The sequence below is a fragment of the Spodoptera frugiperda genome, chromosome 10 (assembly GCF_023101765.2).
Source record: "Spodoptera frugiperda isolate SF20-4 chromosome 10, AGI-APGP_CSIRO_Sfru_2.0, whole genome shotgun sequence".
Lineage (NCBI taxonomy): Eukaryota > Metazoa > Arthropoda > Insecta > Lepidoptera > Noctuidae > Spodoptera > Spodoptera frugiperda.
In genome coordinates, this window is record NC_064221.1 from 9,952,263 (window position 1) to 9,977,517 (window position 25,255).

Consider the following 25,255-nt stretch of genomic DNA (forward strand, 5'->3'; position numbering starts at 1 on the left):
ACGGGCCACGAATCTGCAGCAGCAGCAACTAATGATGATACCACGCGACGGGCATTACTGGCCCGTTTCCATTCATTGCTGCTGATCTATATCTTCGACCCTTTGCGTCCAACCACTGCCAGCTTGTCATCATTTCTTCTGATCTTAGCGTAGAGCACCCGCTTTACGCTAAGTTTATCTAGACTTCATTTTTGTCACCTTTTGCGGGGGGTCTAGTGCTTTTTTTTTTACAAAAAACGCGATCGAAAGATTTCCGCAATTAGCACTATGATTGGTTCATTAACTTGGAGCAGCTTTTTTTATAAACCGGTAAACGAGCATACGGATCACCTGATGGTAAGCAATCACCGCCGCCTGAGACACCAGAGGCGTTACAAGTGCGTTGCCGGCCTTTTGTGGGTTAGGAATTTAACTGTTGATGGGGAATCGGGGATTGGAAATAAACCTCACTCACCCAACGAAACACAACTCTGTTTCACGTCGGTTTTCTGTGTGGTCGTGGTATCATTCCGGTCGAGCCGTCCCATTCGTGCCGTAGCATGGCTCTCCCACACTTAATATGCTTTGCACTTAAGCTTGGTTGGTTTTCTTTCAAAATACTTAGACGTGTTCCTTTTCAGATGTTGTTCAAAACCACGGAGATGTTTATTGCTTGTATGATAAATGTGGAAATTTTTATTCAATACGTATTGTATGGTAAGGTAAGAATTGTCAAATATTCGCGTTTGTATAAATATTTTTTAAGTGTGAAATTCACATGCCAAAGTGGCCATTGCTGATCAAAAGTCTCTTCCCTAACGGACAGGTATTGAGCATTAATCACCACGCTTACTCAATGTGACTTGGTGATTTCAAATTAAAAAAAAATGAGCCTAGGTTTCTTCACGATGTTTTGCTCTACCGATTGCAGTGGTGTTTAAATAATCTAAGAAAGTACAGTCATGTAACTCGGAAAAAGTCACATTGGTATTTGCCGTTGGTAGGTTTCGAACCTCAAGACGTCTTAAACGTTCGGGCCACCATGTTATCTTACATCTTGACATTCAATTATATTTATAACAGAGCTTCTTTTCAGTTCAATGGTTTTTATCTTATTTAGCAGTTTATTTTTATGTTTTTTCAGAGTGGAAATCCTTTAGCATCCACCTATCTCTATTTTTGGATTGCAAGAAACCTGGTGATGCAGATCTCAATCTCCAAACAGATAGATGACTTCTATCAAGCTGTCGGCTTGTCACAAAATTCATGTTTGTTTATTCTGGCATCGAATAGTTCAGGTAAGGAGAGTGACAAAATGAATGCTGAATTAAAATGTATGGAAGTAAGGGCCACATTTCACAGGGATACCATAGTGGCGCAGCCAGCACAACCGTGCCCGCCAGTTTTGTATCAGTAAACTAGACAACAGAGTCGCCACACAAAATAACCTTGAAAAGGTAGCACTAGCGGCCGGACTGACGTCAGAGTGAGTGGCACACCCACCGTACAGTGCTATGGTAATTAGTGGTAGCGTGACCAGGGTGGATTCGCGACCAGTTAAATTCTATGGTAATGTTCGCGCTTCGAGCTATACATTTTGTTGGCAGTAGTAACTGGTTGTGCCGCCATGATGTCCTGGTGTAATATAGCCCTAAGAAAATGACGAGGACAACTAATAAAAGATGAATATTATGTGTGGAATGAATGATGTCAGATATGAGAGTTTAAGATAAATATTGACTTTAAGATGTGGGGGAGAAATGAGGAGGAGATAGTTATGACAGGAGAAAATATAATTACTCATTTTATGAATATTATTGACTTAAAAGTTCTGTATCTGTCCACAGGCAATCTGAAGACGTTATGCAAAAACATATTGCGTGTCCATCGCACGTCGTTCAGCAAAATGAGTGTATGTGGCCTCTTCTATATGGACATCTGTCATCCACTGAGCTTCGTCGTACTTATCCTTAACTACATTTTTGTGCTACTACAGTTTGCTTTTCTAGATACTTGAATGTTGGTTTATAAATTTACTGCCGCATTCAGAGATATTTAATGATTACTTAAACTATTCGTTAGTAATGATTTTGTTCCGAAAACAATTGCTAAGGAATGGGTTGAGTAGTTATTAAATGACTCTGAGTATGGCGGTTAGTCATTTTTAAATTATGCACTTTTTGTAAATGTAAGAATAACATAATTTTATTGATTTTGATGTTTAATGTGTTTTGTAACAGGAGTCGAAATCTAATAATAATATCCAATAATTATCACGCAATACTAATGGTAATATAATAAAATGTAAAACATTTATGTCTCTTATTAGACCTGAGCTGTTTGTTGATGAAGGTGTCAATACTAGAAGCCGTTAAAGGTAGCAAACGTACAAAAGTATCAGTACACACACAAAAACAGTCATTAATAGATCGTATCACGATAAATATGTATTAACAAAAAAAGATCTACTATTAATAGGTACAAATAATAATATTAAAAGTGGTAACGTCCTTGATTATCGAAAATATTCTAGAATATTACTAAGTTATTAGTAAGAAATTAACACATTCATATAAATATCGTTTTACCGTATAAGCATTTGGTCCAACTCTAAATAATGGAGTTCCAAAAATTATCAGAAACATTGTTAAACAAAATTCAACCATTGAAGACTCGAGTGAAGAAGATAGACAAATTACATAATTTACTAATAGATGATAAGCTACAGTCCCTGATTAAACCCTTGCACCTGATTTTGACTGTCCAACTCCTGCCAAAATATACCATCAAACATAATTTTATCAGTACCACTGGTATCTTTTCCAAAATCGCAACACTTTTCGGAGTAATACTGCGTATCCTACCATTCCTCTGCAGAATCTTTCTAGATTTCTTTGGTAACGCAAGTTACGAATTCGTTATCTTAATTATCTTCATTGACGGTAGTTTTTATTGCTTTGGTCTAATAATCGTTGGCCTTTTTAACATTTTCCTCACTGAAGTAAGCGTCCAGTGCATCCTTAAGACCCATGATGTCCATAAACTTCTCTATGACAAGTCTATCTTCAAATATTTTGTTTTCTTCAACTGGCTTTTCATTTGTGTTATTTTTATCATCTACCTTATTGATACTACTATTAATTTCCATCTCGATACGCCTATGTTCATAACTGTATGCAATGCTATGTTATTTTGTGTCGATGCTAATATGATATACTCTATAAGATTTGTTAATATGTTGGAATGCTATGCTTCGTCGTGGAATAATAAAATGTTGAGCCCGCCTAGCAGCAAAGTGAAGTACGAGAGAATGTGTAATGTATACAATGATATATTAAAAAGTTACAAACTATTTGTAAAATCTTCTCAGCATTGGGTATGTGTTTCTTGTATCTTTTTGAGATATGAATTCTTAATAAGTGTGAGTGAAAAAAAAACAAGGCGGTATTATAAAATGTTTCCAATAATGACATGCTACCTATATTAAAAACTAGCATCTGCCAGCGGCTTTGCCCGCGTTTTTGTGGGTTAAAAATTATCCTATCACTCATGTTTGTCCATCCCTTCTATATACCAAATTTCATCAAAATCCGTTTTGTAGTTTCAGCGTGATTGACGGACAATCTTTCAAACAAAAAAAAAAAATCAGATTTACTTCTTCTACTAGATTGAAATCCTAGCCGGAGAACATCACACTTTGATTCTTATTAATGGTATATTCTTTTTTATAAGTTTGATATTTCCAGATTTTATATCACACGATAGAGACGTGTATCCATGGACTAATTGATTTACAGTTCTTTATTCTTCTTGCATTGAAACATGTTGTAAGTATTACTAAGATTTAGTTAATTTAATTTAATTTAATTTAATTTATTTATTAATCAGATAACAGTGATCCATAATGGTTAGTAACAATAGGAACTTATAAACTATGTTAGTATCAAAATGGTTAGTAGCAAACAAGACTTATAAACTATGTTAGAATCCTAGCGATACACATAATAATTTATTTTACGTCTCCCACAACGATGCTCACCCAGAGCGAGTGTATGGGACACTGATACCTGCTTGCCACCACCTTCAGTATGTCGTTGCTACTGCCGCGTACCCTGCCCAGCAACGATGCCACACGCTTGCGTCTCAACGCGTAAAAATCATCAACGCGCGCTTCGGCAAACATAGTGGACGCACTGCAGAACCGCGGCAACCGCAACAACATCCTGAATACATTGTTATATTGCACCCGCAGAGCGCTGTATGCCCTTTGAGTATAATTGACCCACAGGCTGCTCGTGTAAAAAGATTGGCAATAAGCTTTGAAAAGCGTTAACTTCACTTCCACATTACAACGAGCAAACCTGCGAGCCAACATGTTACCCCGGACAGCCAGCGCCCTGCGTTCACGTTCGATATCTTCATCATCCTTCAGGTCATCAGTGACAATATGCCCTAGATATTTAAATTTGTGCACTCTGGTAAGAGGAGAACCATTTAGACAAATAGGTGGAGGTTCATGCAGGGTCTTGTCACCTAGGCCGAAAAACATACACTCGCTCTTGGCTACATTGTATAAAAGGCCATGACTCTCGGCATATCTCTCACAGACCTTCAGTAAATTGCGAAGAGCTCCAATTGATGGGCTCAGCAGCACCATGTCGTCAGCATAGCTTATATTATTTACAGCCAATCCATCAATGTAACAGCCCGCATGCATGCTGCTGAGCTCACCAATCAGATGGTTCATATATACATTAAAAAGAGTGGGCGAAGAAATTCCCCCTTGTCTCACGCCACACTCTAGCTTATACTCCTCAGAAAAGCAATTTGCCCACTTTACAACATTAGATTGGTTGCCATACCAAAATTTCAAAATCTCCACAAGTTCTGTAGGTACATTTTGTTCACGAAGTTTATCCCACAGGACCCCATAACAAACTAGATCAAACGCTTTTGATAAATCTAGATAACAAGCATAAACAGGTGTTTTACGATCTAAGTAATACCTAACCGTGTGCTTCAAACCGAGAATAGCACTCTCCGTGGAAAGGCCCGGCTGGAAGCCAAATTGCGCGTGATGCAGGTTTATCGTTTTTCTTAGATGATTATTAACAAAAGTATCCAGTACTTTAGCTAGAATCGTAGCCAGGGAGATGGGACGATAATTATTTTTGTCACCTATATCTGCGGTTTTACATTTAACGATTGGTACCACTATTGTTCGCATGAGGTCCCGTGGGAGATACCTGTGACTAATACATAGGGAGAAAAACATGGCCAATACTCTGGGCAAATGACAGCCTGCATGCCGTAGATGTTCAACACTTAAGCTGTCATGCCCAGGAGACTTGCCGCGAGTCATTTTATTAATAACATTCTTAACCTCTTTAGGTTTTACTTGTATAATTGTCGCGGCATTTGGCTGGCAGCATTTTGTTGAGTTCGGAGACACACGAGGTTTTACCTTAAAATGAGCTTTAAATAAATTAGCTATCTTATGCGGATCTCTTTCAGCGTCAACACATTCAGCCCGGCTTTGTTTTACATTATGTTTATTAGTGCATTGCCAGAATTTTCTAAAATCACGCTCTTTACAATGAGATGCTAACAAGTCCATTTTTATTTGTTCTTCGTGGTCTTGACACCACTTAAGACGGGATTTGAAAATTTTTCTACTTTGGCACATGGCTTCATACATTTGACCACATGATGGCTTGCCGTGCCAGACCCAGTTTTTGAAAGAGGTTTTAGCCTGTTCATGTGCCTCCTTTACATGCTTATTCCAACCAGACACCGGTTTTTTACTATTATATCTACTCTGACTAACAATATCACAACTTTCTATACTAGCATTTTGCAGTGTTGCTATAATACTGTCATACATTCTATCTATACTGTCATGGTGTTCTTTGTTATTACAATATTTATCAGCGCAGTTTTGGAAGTCATTCGGAAAATCAATACACCTAAGAGCATCATTACAGATTTCACGATACCTTTGAATTTGCGCTGATGTTCTATATCCCCAAACTATTCTGTTAGGTACACAATCTGCAGTCAATTTCTTATGTCGTACAATATTATAATTACACTCAATCTCAACAGGAAAATGGTCTGACCAGAAAACATTGTAATGTATTTTTATGTTAGATACAATTTTGTAACCCATTTCAGTACAAACACAATGGTCAAGCCACCGACACGTCCCATGAACATCACTAATAAACGTATAGTCACCTGCATCAAGGCCGAGGCGCTCCGTGTCCGCACACACCCATCTTTGGTCACTACAAAAGTTCGTGAGTTCACTGAAGAAAAGGCCACCCGGGTGGGCATTAAAGTCACCGAGTACGAACACTGACTCCACGCCACTGCTGTCCACTATTGCACATATTTCGCTCAACAATTCCGTAAACTCGACAAGATTATCACGCGATTCAACGGGCATGTAAACAGAAAAAATTAATACCGAGCATTCCTGATTCACCACCACTTTACATGCCACCAACCGGTCACTACTGCAGTCCACAGGAGTAACGGAGACAAACGCACTTTTTCTCCAAAGAATAGCCAAACCGCCATAAGGTCTTCCTTTCAGACAACCAGTCGCCGTATCAACTGAAGATTTCCCGAAATACGCGTAATTCTCATTGATAGTTCCCAGCAGTGGGATATCATGTGGTAATAACCACGTCTCCTGCAATGTTATTATATCCGCTTTGCCACAGAAAGACCGGACACATTCTATCGACCGCTTAAGTCCTTTACAATTAAATGTCATAATTTTACTATGTTGTGGGTCATGCATGTTATTATTTATTATTACTTATCTTGTCAGGGCGGTTATCCGCGGTTCGGTACTGATAATGTACAAACCGACGAAAAACTATCCCTTTCGGCCACATAGATTCGTTTAGGAACAAACGTAACGTATAACTCGGTACAAAAATTTTGTAAGCATTATATTTATTTTCATTCTTGATAGATAGTTTTATCAGGTTAACTTTTTCTCCAGTTTTCTTTAGAATATAATTGGAGATGTCATCTATAGAAGTTTCCTTGTGAACATTCGTTATATATATAGGTAATCTCTTTTCTGCCGCTTTGAAATTTAATTCTGAATCTTTTGTGGCATTACCCACTTTTCCACTAAAATAATTCTTCCTTTTAGGCCTCTGAACTAATTTCCACTCATTACTATTCTCCATTTTGTTAGACTGTATTTTATTATTTTGTCGCAAAACCTCGGCCATCGTTATTCCTCTATGTGGGGACACAGTTATACACTCATTATCTAGTCGCTGCGGCGGCGCAGGCGGCGGCGGTGACTCGTCGTTAGGAGTCAGCTGTATTGTTTCGGAAACCGGTTCACTTTGTTGATTTACGGTCTTGTTTTGATCAATCATATATGCACTTTCTTTATTTTTAACGGTAACATCGTTCTCTGAAGACACATTGGATGTACGCAATAGACATTCCGACGATTCCTCCTCTATTTTACTCGTATTATAAATCAGTCCTACGGGCCCACTGTCGAGTTCTCCTCCAGAAATATCAATATCAATATTCCGATACCCCCCTCTCTTTCTATTAATATTGTAGTCAAAGTTGTTAACTATAGATGTTTGTTTGATGTTATTGAGGTCCATACGTAACTGATCCAATTGTTCCACAGTAGCACGATCACTTTTTAAAATTTTTATTTCATTTTGCATCAAAACAATGTCCTTGAGCAATCTTGTTGCGTCGATATGATCGAACGTAACAGGGGGTAAACGGTGCAATTCTCTCGCCACAAAAATCGGTATTTTCTCAGGATCCACTCGTTTTAATGTAGTAATTATATCTTCCAGGTTCCGTTGATTTTTCCCGTCACCTTTTCGCGTAGTTTTCTTAATTGCTGAGATGGAGTCAAACAGCAAATTTTTGGCCGCGTCAATTTCTTTCTCCAGAAAGGATGTTGCACATAGACGAATAATGCTTTCTTCGTCCATCACGTCCATTTTCGATTGAATGAACGCCAAAACTTCATTAATCACTATATTACAGTGAACACATTTTACAATACTAGTCGAATTTGATGACATTTTCGATAATTACACGATACGCTAGTTAAGCCAATTATATTTTATTATCAAGATGATAAAGTGCCATGGTTCTTCCTATTCACTATTAAGCAGAATTTTTATTGTTTTTAAGAGTCAACAGTCAAAATCATTTATTTCAATTACACCAAGGAAGGTACTTTTAAACGTCAAAGCAAATATTAAAAATGTCTGTCGGTCAGTCATCTAGCGAAGCTTCTTGGTCGTTCTAAAGTGTAGTTTCCTATGGACAAGAACGGATTATCTAACTGGGTTCACCTTAAAAAAGCAAAAAATAAATGATGTATTTTTAACCAGATATTTTTGCGTTCACCAGATGGCGTTAGTGAGCAATATGGTCTCCTTTGGCCTTCTAGTTTAAATGTCACGGGTTGAGTGACTAATGACTTGACATTATCAAACGTTCCATTGATAAATAGACTTTAAGCTACTTTAATAAGGTTCATTATTTTCCAGAACATTCCTGTGTCTTTATTCTTGAATCAATTATGGGTTGTAAAAAACATATTGCTTCAGACGCTCTTGGGATCATCTTGTGAAATGTTTTACTCAGCTCTGGAAACATGTCAAGATTCTTGCTTCATAATTTTGAAATCAAATTGCACAGGTATTGCAGGATTTCATAGATTTTAATCATTATCCTTTTTATTTGCGTTCAAACTTCACTTGCGAAGAGGACATTTACTTTTTGTGTAATAGCGCCATCTGTTGGTTAGTATCTGAACTAACTTTGTAAGTGGTGAATTTTTTATAACAACTTTTTTTTCAGAAGGTGAAAAGAAAATGTGTAAGAATATTCTACGACTACATGAGACACATTTTAGAAAGATTCAGGTATTTCGCTTACTGCCTATCGATGCTGGTATCCTGGTACTCATAATAGAATTTCTTACTGTAAATACTCTTATACTACTGCAATTCACATTTTTACAAACGTGGTTTGACGATCTTATTGTTAAACAAGGACTTTCAGATTCGGATAATATGAAGTCGAGCAAAGTATTATTCAATTTTTCTACAATTGAAATTGTGAATAGCACAGAGTCTGGTATTGTACTTTAGCATTTTTTATGTAACTGAAAGTTGCAGTGTCATTTTTTTGCCCTGTAATTAATAAGTTCCTGAAGGGAAGTTTAACAATTATGTATTAATGCGATTTATTTATAATTTTTTGCTTGCTATTGTAATGGTTGAGTAAATAAAACGAAACACAAAAAAATTATTAGGAATTTAATTTTTTGTTTTTATTATTATTCTGTGTGCTGTTTGCACAGGCTTAATTTGTTGAATAAATCCTTGTTTTTTTCTATCCCTCTTTCAAATAAAAGAAACGACATAACCTTAAGTCAGTTCAATTTTAGAGTCAATTAGGTATGTATAAGAATAAAAAAGTATGGACAAAGAATAGAATACATTTTAGTGTACACAAAGAATCTAAATCTAAGAACAAATGGGCACGAAGGCTTTATCTTTAAAGGATAGACTTTTAAAGATAAATCCTTCTCAATGTTCAGATAGCCACTACGTACCATATACATCTAAATAAAGAACCTAAATTGTATGAACTATATGTCACATAAGTTTATCGGGTACTCATAATAACTACACGGGGTGTAAAAAAATACCCATATAAGTACATCAAGAAGCACTGAAGAATACAGGTTGAATAGAATCTCTCCACAAAGTTTCACCTCAAAATACGTTTAAAAAAATTGGTACCAAGTACTTAGTGTCGCATGGTTCTTGATTTTAAATCATACAAACGAATCACAACACTACAGGGTTCACTCGCTAATATTACAAAACATTTCTTCCGTAAATCTGATCGCCCTGTATCTACCTAATTTTGATATTCGGTTTCTAGAATTTTCTGTATTGGAAAAACTCATGTCTTCGTTTCATGAAAACATGAGTTTAAAAATTACTTCCCGTATCGTTTGTTATGTTATCTAGAAACTGTACACTTGATATTTATACCCCCTTTTTGTTACACCGTGTATAACTATAACGGTTGATGAAACGGGCACTAAAAGTAATATCTTATAGCTGTCTCAAAGATGACAATATCATTTATATTCGTCGTTTATTTAATCGATGCGGTGAAACATGGTGTGGCGTAATTTATAAATTACATGTAAGTACAATTTTATGTGATTAAAGTGACTGTTTATGATAAAATAATATTGATGTTAGGTAGTTTTAAAGACATTTTATCAATATTAAGGATCAATAATAATAAGAGCGTTGGGGCATTTTAGACAGAAGTTATCAAGGAGAGAGTTATCAAAAATGTTTTTTAAATACACACGGGACAACAATTACTTGGACAAAAGCTTTCAAAAACTATTACTACCTTTTCGTATTCTACACCACATGTTGTTTCTATCTCGATTCACTATTGTCCATAACACCATCAGACCTCATGGATACATTTACTACATCTGGTCTTTCATTGGCACTTTCTGTTTTATTGTCTACCATATAAAGTACTTGAAGGCAGAAAACGAGTCTTACCTAAGCAATCAATTCCTCTTGAACTTCGAAAACGTCCACATTTTCATTTCAGTGATCCCTTTCTTTATATTCTACTTTCTCAATATCATCCAAAGAAGAGACCATGTTAAATTGATTCTGAAGATCCAAAAGGTTTTTCGAGCCATTCACTATCGGGAATATAGGCAGACTATAATGTGGAATTGGAGTTTAATTGCACGCCATTTCATATGCCTCCTTTTGTCAATAGCCCTAATACCAAACTTAAAATTAGCTCTATATTTGTACACGTTAATTTATTCTGATATTCATATTTCTTATGCTGTGTGCCTGATCAATTTGATACGAAAAGGTGTATTGGGTTGGATATCGAAGGTGGAGAACCATGTTTCCCTTGAAGCTAATGTACAAGAACATTTTGAGAAACTGTTTCAAGCATACGTGGATTTGATGGATGCTTTTGAAATTTTCAAGGATATATTTAAGTATACGGTATGATATCATTTCATTAAGGATCTTTTAGTAACTAGTTTGCTCGGTTTTATGTTTGATAAGTGACTATTGAAAACGAATAAAGGCAAAGTCAAATGACCTTGGGTGTATTGTTTAATGTGCAAGATTATCAATGTCAAAGTCAAAAAAGCATTCATTCCAATTAAACTATAAATGGTACTTTTGAAATCTTAAAAACCAAACTTCGCAACGCCATAAAAAAAATTCTCACCTCTTGTACCTTTCCTTGACTTTCACAAACAATTCAAGGCCAAAATTTGCCAAATCGGTTCAGCCGTTTTCGAATTGTGGCGAGACTTACAAACAGCAATTGATTTTTTTTAAATAGAGATTATTTTTCTTATTCGAGGAATACTAACCAAGTAATTTAATTTCAGATTTTACACCAGGCAGTAGATACATTCATACACAGCCTAATTTATGTACAAACTGTCACAGAGATAAGTAAATCAGGCCTCACTAAGTACAGTGATGTAAGTCAAGCAAATAGTTTACATTCATTATGTTTTTCGGTTTACTCACGTAACTTTTTGACGAGGAAGTCGATGAAGTTTAAGTGTGGGAGAGCCATGCATGCCATGATACCGCGGCCTCAAAGAAAAATTACGCGAAACAACGCTTGCGTTATGTTTCGTTGTAAGTGTGAGTGAGGTTACCGAAGGCTTGGGCCTTCGGTAAGGCCCACGGAAAGTTTGGTTGGCCAAACTTTCCCAAACCTCGATTCCCCAAAACCCTTAAATTCCTAACTCCCAAAAGGCACTTGTGAGTGAACAAAAAAATATAATAATTTAGTATGTCTCACAAAAGTTACAGTTTAAAATTATTTTAGTACTAAAATAAGTATAAATTATATTTGCGTCATATTTTTCAGACTCATATAAATGAATTCCTGACGTTAGTATTGCTGTGGATTATAAAAAATATAATGTTCGTCACTATATTCTGTGTTCATTGCGAGAACTTCTATATAACTGTGTCGGAGGCAGACGCCGCTTGCAGCAGATGGAGGAAGCACATACTAAGTACTTGTAAGTTTAATAAAAAAGTTCCTCGTATTATGAGTGGGGTTACCGCAGGCCTAATTACCCCTTTCCTAATCGCTTCTATTCTCAAATTTCTAACCCTTAAAAGGCCGGCAACGCACTTGTAACGCCTGCAAGTGTCCATGGGCGACGGCAATTGCTTACCATTATTTTATTTTTTTGTTTATTGAATAGGGGCAAACAAACAGACGGTTCACCTGATGGTAAACGATCAGCACCGCCCATGGACACCCGCAATACCAGAGGAGTTTAAAGTCAATAAAATTTCCGTAATCATGAAATTGATGCAGACTTGTAGTTAGAGTCTTTATTTTTACAGCACAAGCCAAAAGGCTTTGTAAGAACGTGCAGCGGCTGAACCGTGCAGCCTTCCGCAAGATGACAGCTTGTCACATCTTCACCATGGATGCAAGAATGGCGCAGGCATTCAACAGCTTGGAAGTAGAATACATTGTAATCTTACTACAATTTGCTTTTGTAAAATAAAGAGAGAAGAATGGATTATTAAATAACATATACAATATTTTATTACCGAGTTTCTATCATTTTGAAGACGTACTGCAGTCGAATTGATAGAGAGAAGGAGGAAGAGAGGGGTAGACAGAGGGAGAGAGAGAGAGAGAGAGAGAGGGATAGAGAGAGAGCATCTTAAAAGTACTAGAGAGAATAACAAAAAACAATAGATGCAAATAAATATTAATAATTATGTACAATAAATTTATTTCAATCACAAAAAAGCAAATTGCAATAGCACGATGACGTAGTTTGTAGTGAGTAGCAACAAGCTGATTGGTAGTGTAGCATCGATGTAGAACAGGCCACACGCGGTCATCTTAGTGAATGTGAAGTTGGTTTGTAGCACTTTCTTGTATAGATCTATTTGGTTATCTGAAATTGATAATACAATATGTTACTATACACAGTCTATACAGAATAGTTCTAATAGAAAAAGTATAAAATTTCTTAAGACTTTGACTGCCAACAAAAATCTGTTGAAGGCAAATCCTCTGCTAGTGCCGGTCACTTTTGCTCCCGCTGGCATGTGTTAATCTTCATCATCACAATATATAAAACATAACACGTCTTTTGTTAAAAAATATGTCTTCTCAAAGAGTTTCCAAATCAGCTTGCATCAAACGGGTCCCTACGTCCTTTATCACTCCATCACCCACAAGTTCATCTTGTGGGTCAATGCCCTGAGTTGACCTTGGCTGGAATTATTTTATTTTCTACCTCATCCTTACTCTATCAATCGCCACTTCAACATGCTTATCCGCTGGGTCAATCGCGCAACGAAATACAAAATACTCATATAACACGCTGAATTGTCTTCAGCTCAAATACATTTGGAAACCGATTTCCTTCGAACACACTATGTATGCTAAAGTTACTCACTTGACGATTCCAGATTTTTCATAAGCTGCGTACATACCATATTAGCTTCATCAACCTTTTCATAGAAGATTTCGCAATTAACAACATGTAGTGTCAACAGGTACATATTCTTGATTAAAGCAATGAAAGTGAGAATGGACATAGCAGGCTGTAAATAGAAAACAAAAAATATGAAGCAGTTATTTTTTTGTCTCCTATATAGAAAATATACTTTTATGTGGATATTCACAAAGACCACTTTCAAAATCAAAGAAGTATTTTTATAGAGCAAGAGGTAACAACTGATAGAAAGCGAGTCCGCACTTCACATGGCTTTAAAAATATGGACATATTACATGACACAACAAGCAAATATAACAATTTAAAAAATTACAATTTCCTGTGGATTAACTTGTAACCGAAGGAGTTGTAACACTGACTCGACGTATGTGACGGTGCGAAAGAATGTGTCCACAGAGTAATATAAGATCTGAAATAAGGAAACTGATATTATTAATGAAAATAGGAGGTTACAAGTTTGTTATGGCTGTTTGCCTTAACTTTGCTTTAACAGGGTATAATAAATTCATTAGTTAGAAAAAGTGTCAAGGTCCATCTTGCGACCATACCTGGTGATCATGTCGAGCTTCTAAAAGTTGTATATTGGGTTATTTTGATTTCAAATATCAAATACTACTAACGATCTAAATGCGTAGGTGACACGACGCGGTGCGGCGCAGAAAATAACAAACTCTCAAAATCTATTGACGAAACCTACGTGACCAATCGCACTTAGGATGTGATCAATTGGCGTGGTCACACTGCATCGTGTTGTTTTCACATGTTACCGCACCGCTTTGCATTCGTTTAAAGATTGCTCACGCACGACATTGCGTTACGCGGTATAACATTTATGAGTTCATTAGTTGATTGAAGATTAACTATAGTAGAGAAAGGTATAACCAAAAAGGTCGCTGTCGAATTGTCTTTAAGATAAAGGAAAATCTTACCAAAATTCTAAAAATCTTCTTATACAAATTGTAAGCTTTCATAATATCAAGATACGTCTCAAGTAAATGCTGACAGTCCATATTATCACCATCCTCTTGATCTTCATTAAACATTAAAACAGACTTGATCCATTCATCCATGTACTTGTTAAGCAACATTAAAATACTGATTGCGTATACTAAATTCAAATCAAACGTCATATAAGCACTGTCACAAATTATACCAATTAAAAGCATGTCGGTGTAAATGATATGAAGTATTAGAACCACTATTAAACCATAAAAGACCGTAGTAAAAGTGTGAAACCAAATCCAAACAACCAAAGTCTGAATTTCCTCACTGAATTTAATACTTCTGTGGATTTTATGGAACAAAATGATGATGGAACAATTGTTTTGACGGTTACTTAGTTCCCCGATTAGGGAAATGGTATAACCGAAGCAGAGAAAAAAATCATAAGTAATATTCACAAAATTGAGCATGTTATACTTCGACCTACGATTGTTGACAGAACAAATAGAGCAGTAGACGCTTGCGATGATCACAGTTAGGAACCATATCGTAAGAGACTTTTTGTCAATCGGAATGATTCTACCGTTTTCAATTCGATATTTAGGCGTACCGAAAAGTTTTAGTATAAAATTTAAAGGACGCAAAATTCTTTGGAGTTCTTTATCGATATTATAACTTGGAATCATGATGGTTCGCTTCCAATGTCCATCTACTGAATGTTTATATACAATTCTAAACAAAACGCTTTAAGGTAATGTGTTATGTATATTAGATCATTTGGCTTTCATTGTAATGACGATAATAGAGCGATGAACGAATTGAAATGGGAAATGGACATTAATAATGTATTTTATGTACATAAGAACATAATTTACTTTTATAGCCTTGAAGTTTGGGATATTGCCAAAAATATGATGTTTGAAAGAACAGATACGTTACCCTTGAATTTCATTGCTAAAAAAATAAGCAATAATGTTGAGAGTTTTTTTTTTTAATGAATATGTGATGTATTGTAAATAAGGTAAAGATAATGTTTATATAAAAAAATAGTTTTTGAGCGTAACTTTATCCACGTGAAACTAATTTTTTTTTTTATATTTTCTTAAAGCAGGATTAATAAATCTATAGTTTTATTATATGTATGTAAAGAATAGATAATGAAATGTATCACTTTAAATACATTACAAAAAAGCAAACTGCAAGAGTACTATGACGTAGTTAGTAGTGAGCAGCAACAAGCGTATCGGCAGCATGGCGTCGATGTAGAACAGGCCACACGCGGTCATCTTGCTGAACGTGCGGTTGGTTTGAAGCACTTTCTTGTATAGACCCATTTGATTTTCTGTAAATCAAAGACGTAAATACATACATACATACATACTCTCGAAAAACATAACCCTCCTTCTGGCGCAGTCGGGTAAAAAGATATTTACTTAAGAAAAACTGCTCATTATAATTCTCGTAGTTAAATATATCATTAGTTTAATTGCCGATTAGACTAATTCCCTTTTTTTATCCATGGGACCGTGATAAAGCTGCTAGCAGTAGCCAGTTTAAAATATATGTATAAACGCATATAAGATTCTCTGTCATTTGCATCGTTACTCACTTGAACAACTCGACTTCCTCATAAGCTGCGTACATGTCATAACTGATTCCTCAACGGTTTTATAAAAGTTTTCACAATTGATGACATGTAGCGACAACAGGAACGAATTCTTGGCCATACCGAGGAAAGCAAGAACAGACATAGTAAGCTGCAAATAGAAAGAAATATAAAGCATTTTTTATTTTTCACAAATACGGATAGTAGGAGGAAGATATTACAGAATTGGAGAGGCACTTAAAAAGTATGATGAAACTCATAATAGATGGGTCTCCAAACAAAAGGATAAAATCTAAAAATGTTGCTTGACATCAATAAAGCTACATCATTCTGCAAAATCAAAAAAGTTCTGCATGGTTGAAATTGCACTGATGTTGCAAGTAACTTAGGCAACAGCCACCACTGTAAACTTAGAAGCTACTGGTATAAGTACAAAAAAATTACAATTTGATCTTCATACACATGTGCCAATAAAAGTTGTAACACTGACTCGACGTATGCCACGGTGCGAAAGAATGTGTCCACAGAGTAAAAGAAAATCTGTAAAAAAAAGCAGAGCTGGCATAACGGAGTAAAAAAGGAAAAATGGGAGAAAGAAAAAACAGAAAGTAAGAATGAGAAAATTAATTTTGGCCCACAAATAATTAGGTAACAAGTAGTGTGGTAGTTTTTGCTTTGCACAGCAAAATGTAGAATGAATCTAGTCACTAGTGGTATTTCTGAATCAATAAGACTTTCGACCGAAGCGTGTGCAGACCTCCAGCTAGGTAGACCGACAACATCATCAAAGTCGCGGGGAGCCAGTGGATGCAGCGTGGCCACCTGTCATTTGGCATGGAGAAATAATGAGGAGGCCTTTGTCTAGCAGTGGACATCTTGCAGTTATTGATGATAATGTAGATCTTGGAATCACTCAAAAACATGCGTACTCCTTCTTGAAAAGCCAGCAGAACACTTTTGACTCCTCTGGAGTAATGCCCATGTCCAAGCGGTGTTGATTGCTTACCACCAGGTTTTCATAAATATAACTTACCAACATTGAATAAGCCTTTTTGTATAAGTTATAAGCGTTCATAATGTCAAGGAAAGTTTCAAGCAAATGGGCACAGTTCATATTTTCATCTTGTTCTTCATTCAGCATTACAACGGAGTTGATCCATTCACCTATGTACTTGTTCAACAGCATTAACATACTGATAGCGTATACCAAATTAATTTCAAACGTGATATAAGCGATTTCACTGAGTAAAGTGATTAAACTAATGTCAGTGTATAGAATTACAAGTAATAGAGGTATTACCAAATTATATAAGACTATAGTGAAATTGAGAAACCAAATGAAAATTATGAGAGGATGAATTTTATTACTGAGTTTAATGCTACTATGAATTTTGTGGAATAAAGTGACAATGGAACAATTGTTCTGACGGTTGTTTAATTCTACGATCAGCATAACGGTGAAGCCAAAGCAGACGAAAATGCTGTAAATAGAGTTCACAACATTAATCACGTTCACATTCTCGGATATTTCTTCGATATCCGAACAAAAACTTTTGTAGCCGCAGATAGTGATCGCAAGTACGAACCACATCGTCATAATTTTCTTATTAATTACAGTGATTCTACCATTATGGATTCGGTATTTTGGTGTGCCGAAAAATGTAAGAGCAAGATTTAAAGGACGCAAAATTCTTTGGAGTTCATTTTCAATATTATAACTTGGCATCGTGGTGATTCACTTGAGATGGCTGCCTAGTGAATGGTATTATGTAATTGTGAACAACACACTTGAATAGTTGAGCAATGTACAATCATACATAAATACATATATGTAATTGCTTATTTTATAATAATGTTGATAGAACGAATGGTAATTGTACATTAAAAATATATTTCTCGGAAATAGGAAATATCACTTTCGATATGTCAGGAAACACGTGGACTATATGACGTAGGTATCATTAGACTTTAAAACGGCATATTTACCATGTTTATTAATTTTTGTAAGTTTCCAATATTTCGGCACTGTTGCAAGCGCCATGATCACGGATGAGCTGGAGTATATGCGGGTGGATGTTTATAAGGAGACAAATCAGTCTACCCTCTGTCTTGTTGGTTTTTTGCCAACGACACCGCTGCCATTGTTAATTTTATCACACCATTGGAGACAATAAAATAATTAGATAATTAATTCAATACTAGGCTAGGTTAGAAGCTACATGCTATATATATATGAATAATGATATAATTAGATAATTAATTCAATTCAACATTTAGAGGCTAGAAGCTAAATGGTATATATTTGAATTGTAACATTACAAAAAAGCAAACTGCAAGAGTACTATGACGTAGTTAGTAGTGAGCAGCAACAAGCGTATCGGCAGCATGGCGTCGATGTAGAACAGGCCACACGCGGTCATCTTGCTGAACGTGCGGTTGGTTTGAAGCACTTTCTTGTAGAGATCCATTTGGTCCTCTGGTAGCAGAAAACATTATGTTTCAGTACTTGTAATAATCTGCAATTTATTCTTACAGTAATACAAGATAAGGTTGATAAAATTTATTATTCCGTGTCATACGATCATCATACGATGAAAAAAGAGGTGAACGTGTACGTCAACGTCAACGTAAACGTAAACGTAAACGTAAACGTAAACGTAAACGTAAACGTAAACGTAAACGTAAACGTAAACGTAAACGTAAACGTCAACGTAAACGTCAACGTAAACTTCAACGTAAACGTCAACGTAAACGTCAACGTAAACGTCAACGTAAACGTCAACGTAAACGTCAACGTAAACGTCAACGTAAACGTCAACGTAAACGTCAACGTAAACGTCAACGTAAACGTCAACGTAAACGTCAACGTAAACGTCAACGTAAACGTCAACGTAAACGTCAACGTAAACGTCAACGTAAACGTCAACGTAAACGTCAACGTAAACGTCAACGTAAACGTCAACGTAAACGTCAACGTAAACGTCAACGTAAACGTCAACGTAAACGTCAACGTAAACGTCAACGTAAACGTCAACGTAAACGTCAACGTAAACGTCAACGTAAACGTCAACGTAAACGTCAACGTAAACGTCAACGTAAACGTCAACGTAAACGTCAACGTAAACGTCAACGTAAACGTCAACGTAAACGTCAACGTAAACGTCAACGTAAACGTCAACGTAAACGTCAACGTAAACGTCAACGACAACGTCAACGCAAACGTCTACGTAAACGTGTACGTCAAAGTCAACGTAAACGTGTAATAGTCTGTCTGTCTGTCCGTGAAGTCATTGAAATGACCATTAGTGGTAACAATGAGGCTAAAATTTTAAATAATATTGCAATAAAAATAATCAATATAATTATGCAAGTTGCTATTATGTGTTACTCTTACTTGAATAGTTTGAGTTATTCTTAAGCTGCGCACATGTCACCATGGCTTCTTCGACCTTGTTATAGAAAGTTTCACAAGTATTGACATGGCATGACAACAGGAATACATTCTTGATCAAACCAAAGCTAGTTATGATAATCATCGAACGCTGTAAGGAGAAAATGTTAAACATAATTTTATTTCAAGTATCAAGTCGTGCTGGAGGCTTAGTAGGTGGGTACTACTCAGTGAGGCATTAGTAGGTACGTGAGTACTACTCAGTAGCAGCGCGACGATCGCCGCGTCGTGTGTCGCGGAATACTGCTCATGAATATGAGGCTCTAGCTTGTCAAACAGTTACGTGAGTAAACTGATGATATGATAATTAACTATGAGAAGGATGCGGGTTTTATCAAAAATTTTAGTTAAAATTCACTACACTCTAATAAAGTCAATTAATTTACAATTTGTTTTAATACACCTACTTTAAAATGCAGGATTTGTATGGCTGACTCGGCGTATGTCACGGTGCGATAGAATGTATCCACAGTATAATATAAAATCTGTAAAAAATCATTTAAAATAATTATTATCATCGATACAAAAAGAGGTTACATTTAAATAATACTTGAAATTGTAGGAGAAAGACTGAAGTACTAAGTAGAAAGTGATAATAGTTAGGTTACAGATGTTTGGTTTAGGCCTATATTTCACCAGGGCACCATGGCGGTGCTACCAAGAAAATTTATACACTATAAAGATCTATATAGAGTTAGTCACCTGGTGCCAGCTTGGTTGCTCAACCAATCTAATGTCACGACCATCTCGAACGGCAGCAAAGAATTTTACTGATCGCGCATACAAGTTGGTCATGCCACCACTAATTAGTATAGCATCGTATGGTATGTCAGTCACTCAGCCACCAATCCAGCCGCCAGTGCTATTAGTATTAGCACTGGCTGAGGAGATACCTTTCTTATATTACGAATGTATCTCTTCCACGTCCATTTTGATACTGTCGTAGTGTGAGGTGGAAACTCTGATATCTGTATGGTGTCTAGTTTGGTGGCTTTCGGACACTATCGAACCGCGACTGGTTACGCTGTCATGGTGCCCAGTAAAATATAGATCTTATAAAGTAAAAATAAAACTTACCAAAGCATTAAAAATCTTTTTGTACAATTTGTAAGCGTCCATAATATCAAGAAACGTTTCAAACAAATTTTGACAACTTATACCATTGTTTTCTTCATTCAATTTTAACACGGACTTGATCCATACATCCAAATACTTGTTCAGCAACATTAAGATACTAATAGCATATACTAAATTCATATCAAACATGATATAAGCACAGTCACAAATTATTCCAATTATAGTTGAAACTGGGGTAAAAATATAAAATCCTAGCAACAATAACAAAGTAAATGAGATAGTAGATAAAGCGAAAATCCAGTTCCAAACGACAAAACTATGAGTTTCATCACTGAATTTGATCCTCCTATGGATTTTATCCAATAAAATAATGAGGTAGCAATTGTCTTGGCTGTTTTTAAATTCTACGATGAACAAAATGGTATAACCGAAGCAAATAAAAATATCGTATATTAGGTTGAGAAAATTGATCATTTTTAAAGTCTTGTGTGCAAGGACCACATGGTAGGTACAGTAAATAGACATGATGATCACAATCAAGAACCACATCGTCATAATTTTCTTCTCAATAGGAATGATTCTACCGTTTTGGATTCGGTATTTCGGTGTACCAAAGATTTTTAGTGTAAAATTTAGAGGACACAGAATTTTTTGAAGTTCATTTTCGATACAATAATTTGGAATCATGGTGATTTGTTAGTACTTCTATAGATAGATAGGTTGTGAACAAAACGCTTTAGAGTAATTCGTATTACTAATGTATGTATGTGCTTACATTTTCATAATATTAATTGAGCGATTGGAGTGACGAATGAAAAATGGATAAAATTTTGATATTGAGATAATATATTATATGGAGTAACTGTCTTTTTAGAAGAGTAGTTTTGTATGTTTTCATCTCTATTACGATTCCTAGATCTCTTACGTATTGGGTGTATACATTTTTGCACATTAATCTGTATAAGTGCGCTCAGTTTTCTGCAATAATACGCATCACTAAGTATTACAATGAAAATATAGCAACAAAACATATGAGCGATATATTGCCAACGGCATGGGTAACAGCAACTGTTGACGCGGTGATGTCGACGTCTTAACACTAGCTATCTCAACCATAGCTGATATGGCGTCGACGGCAGCCGTTGAAGCGCACCGACCTCCGCTATTGGCAACATGCCGTTCCTGTGTAAGAACTCTGACTCTTAATATTTTCAATTAATATTGTCTTTATTTACTTCTGTAATATTTTTGTGCTAAATATTGGGCTTAGTGGCTTCTATTTGAGAAGTTTGTCTTCAGCAGTGATTACGCGTTCCCATAGTCTAATGATAACGTTGAATTATTGGAATGAATCGCCTTTGCCGGCACAGCTGAACATTAGTTAAATTATTCATCAGTATTTGCTTAACGTTCTAATATTGACGGACATTTAAATCAACAAATTAATAATGATGTAAGAAATTGAATTTTAATTTAATAACTTCATAAAGCCTACGCAATAACGTACGAGTATCATTATTTTTAATTATGTGAATGGCGTTCCTTGTTAGAACAATAATCATTGGAATAGTTTCTCATAAGTGCTTGCCATAATAATAATTGTGCCATTTCCCTTCCTTGAGTTTATCGACAATGAAGTTCTGGAGGCGACAGCAAGACCATTTAAGAATATCAAACTATCTTTTCGTATCCATGAGTAATTTGAACAGGATTGACAAAGATGTCCAGTCGTTACTGTTTCCTTTGCACCTGATGCAAACGATTGTGCTAAATAAACAGTATTACATCAAGAACAACGTCATTAGGCCAAACAATTGCTTTATTAAGTTTATGTCTCTGTGCAGCATCAGCTTTTACATAGGAATCTGCTTGTATCGGACCTTAGAAATATCGTTAGATCCAAATCTTCGGAGATTTGTCAAAATCAAGTTCTTATACTTTGCTTCCATTTGCGATTTTTTCTTCTATAGTTCAGGTTTTATTCTGAACTTCGTCAGGACCTGTGTTAAAACAAATAAAATGGTCCTCTTTATCTTAACGTTTCAAGACATTCATAGATTTCTTCATAGAGAAGTTAGTTTTAAATTCACTTTAGTTAGCATTTGGATGCCCGTCGTCTTAATATTTTTGTTTTACTGTTTTACTTTGACGTTCATGTCTGTTACTCCGTTTCATATCGTCTTTATTTTGGTCAATTTAATTAGTCTTGATGCTAACCACGTGTATTTCATTGTTGTGACTAAATTATTGACTTGTAAACTGGAATTATGGAACGAGCGATTGCTCTATGTATTGGAAAACGGTGATGATGAAGTTCATAGCAATGAAATGTTTTCTGCTTATAAAAATATTTTAACTTGCTATGAGATTTTGAGAGACGTTTACCAACAACCGGTGCGTATTAGAGATTTATACTTTTGAGGAGGTTTCCCCTTCTCGGATTTAACCCGGTGAAAATAAGCATCGCGACCCGCAGGAAAAACGGTGCTCATTGCCCCCTACTAATTATTAATTTATAACTCTCCTCCTTCCTCTTCTGCTGACTTCTTGAGTATTGATACTGTTTGTGTGTTGTTCTGAATTTTGTGTGGATGTAGATTGAATGCCAGTTGTGGATTGTGAGCTTTGTGTGTTAGTTGATTGAGTGGTGTGTGGTGTCTGTGTTTGGGATGGCTGTAGTTGATCGGTTTTTTTAGAGATTTATAATATTACATACAAGAGATATTTTAGATTTTTCTTGTTTACATTTTTTATTTTTTCAGATTCTCTATCAGACTATAGAGACATTTTTCCGTTGTTTAGTCAACATTAAAGTTATGATTGAATTCGGGAACATGTTTTTGGTGAGTATTTTGATTTATTTAACTCTAGCCTCTGCTAGCAGTTTAGCCCGCTTTCATGTGGAATAAAAACTATCGTATCACCTAAGTTAGCTCATACACTGACTGTATACCGAATTTTATCAAAATCCGTTCAATAGTACGATGTGTAATGTTATAGAGACATATAGGTCGACTCGGAACTGCAAACCATCTAGCGGATAATTCGGACTCGGGCTCGAAAAACAGGAGTAGGAACGTGATGGTTTCTATTCAGTAAGAGTCTGACACTCTGTATTGTCGCGCCCATGGCGGAAGAAGTTATTGGATGATTTCCCTCCTTAAAAATGGGGTTAATAGTTGTTTATGTCACAATTTATTATTATTTACAGATCAAATCGCCTTACGTATCACTATTCCTTTATACAGGAATGATAAAAACCTTGGTAATACAGCTCACGATCAGTTTGCGATTGCAATTCTTCTATGACACCATCAAATGTGGGCAAGATTTGAGCAAACGTGTTTTGTTGTATTCGGAATGTACAGGTAAAATTCAATTTCTAACAAAAAGAGAGTGAGAAGACTATAGAGCTTCATTTAATGTATAGTATGTGTGATTTTATAGAAATGGGCAAGTTTAATTTGATTCATATTGTTATGGTTTCGTTGCCTGTTATTTGGCGTCTATCGATCGTAAGCGGTAATTACAATCCAAAACAATTTGTTGTGTCAATATTTTTGAGTTCTAAGTTGGTAAACACCATGATCTATCCGCAACATCAACCTTTTTTTAATGTATACTGGCCGGTAAACGAGAACACAGATCACCTGATGGTAAGAAATCGCCGCTGCCCGAAACACCAATGGCGTTACAAGTGCGTTGCCGGCCTTTTGATGATTAGGAGTTTAAATATTGTTGGGAAAACGATGATTAGAAAACTTGGGAAGGACCCAATTACCCGATTCGACCTAATCTTATTTAACCTAACTTTAGTAAGCCTTATATTTCAACGTGCTTAAGTTACTTTTTAACTACTTCTGATTTCAGATTTTCAAAAGAAGTTATGCAAAAATGTAAGGAGAGAGCATCGAGCATCTTTTCGTAAACTTAGTGCGTGTGGTTTGTTCTACGTGGACATCTGTCATCCGCTACATCTGATAGCCCTTCTAACAAACTACACTGTTGTGTTACTACAGTTCGCATTCTTATAAATCTCCTTCATTCACTCTTTTATCAATAGATCTGTAAATTAAATGTTTGAAATGTATTTCTTTTTTTTTAATACGTTTCTCCGCACTAGGATTTTCTCCTGTGTCGTTTAAACGCACCCCGTTTACAAACACACAAGTTAACATACACCTGACACCCAGACCCGCAACAACAATTTGTGGATCGCACAAAGATTTACTCCGTGTGACAACCCGATATACGTTGGACCGCAGCTAGTTGCCAAGTCACCGCGCTATCCGTGTATCTTCTTCTTCTTTTCTCTATATAAATAGAAAAGAATAATAAAATTCTTCGAAGCAAATAGTATTATAGATGGTTATCTCTCAAGCTACAAAACAAGAATTACGTAACTGACATGTTATACAAATATAAAAGCAATAGATTTAAAAGCATACTCTTATCAAAATTAATATGTAGTTAAACTTCCCTAAGCAACTGTTTCTATACAATAATATTTTATAACTTGTAAACGACGCACTAATCTCTATAATATAAAAATAAGTCGGGTTTTCCTTCTTGACGCTATAACTCCAGAACG

General features: G+C 35.8%; 2 protein-coding genes across 2 annotated transcripts in view; one reads left to right on the plus strand and one right to left on the minus strand.

Annotated features, from left to right (window-relative positions):
- LOC118277304 (protein EFR3 homolog cmp44E) overlaps window positions 1–25,255 on the plus strand; it is a 501,236-nt gene that overhangs the window by 190,350 nt on the left and 285,631 nt on the right. The gene's annotated exons all lie outside the window — the stretch shown is intronic.
- On the minus strand, window positions 6,792–7,982 carry LOC126911096 (uncharacterized). The gene has a single exon (XM_050696179.1). The coding sequence runs from the start codon at window positions 7,980–7,982 to the stop codon at window positions 6,792–6,794; it is 1,191 nt and encodes a 396-aa protein (XP_050552136.1).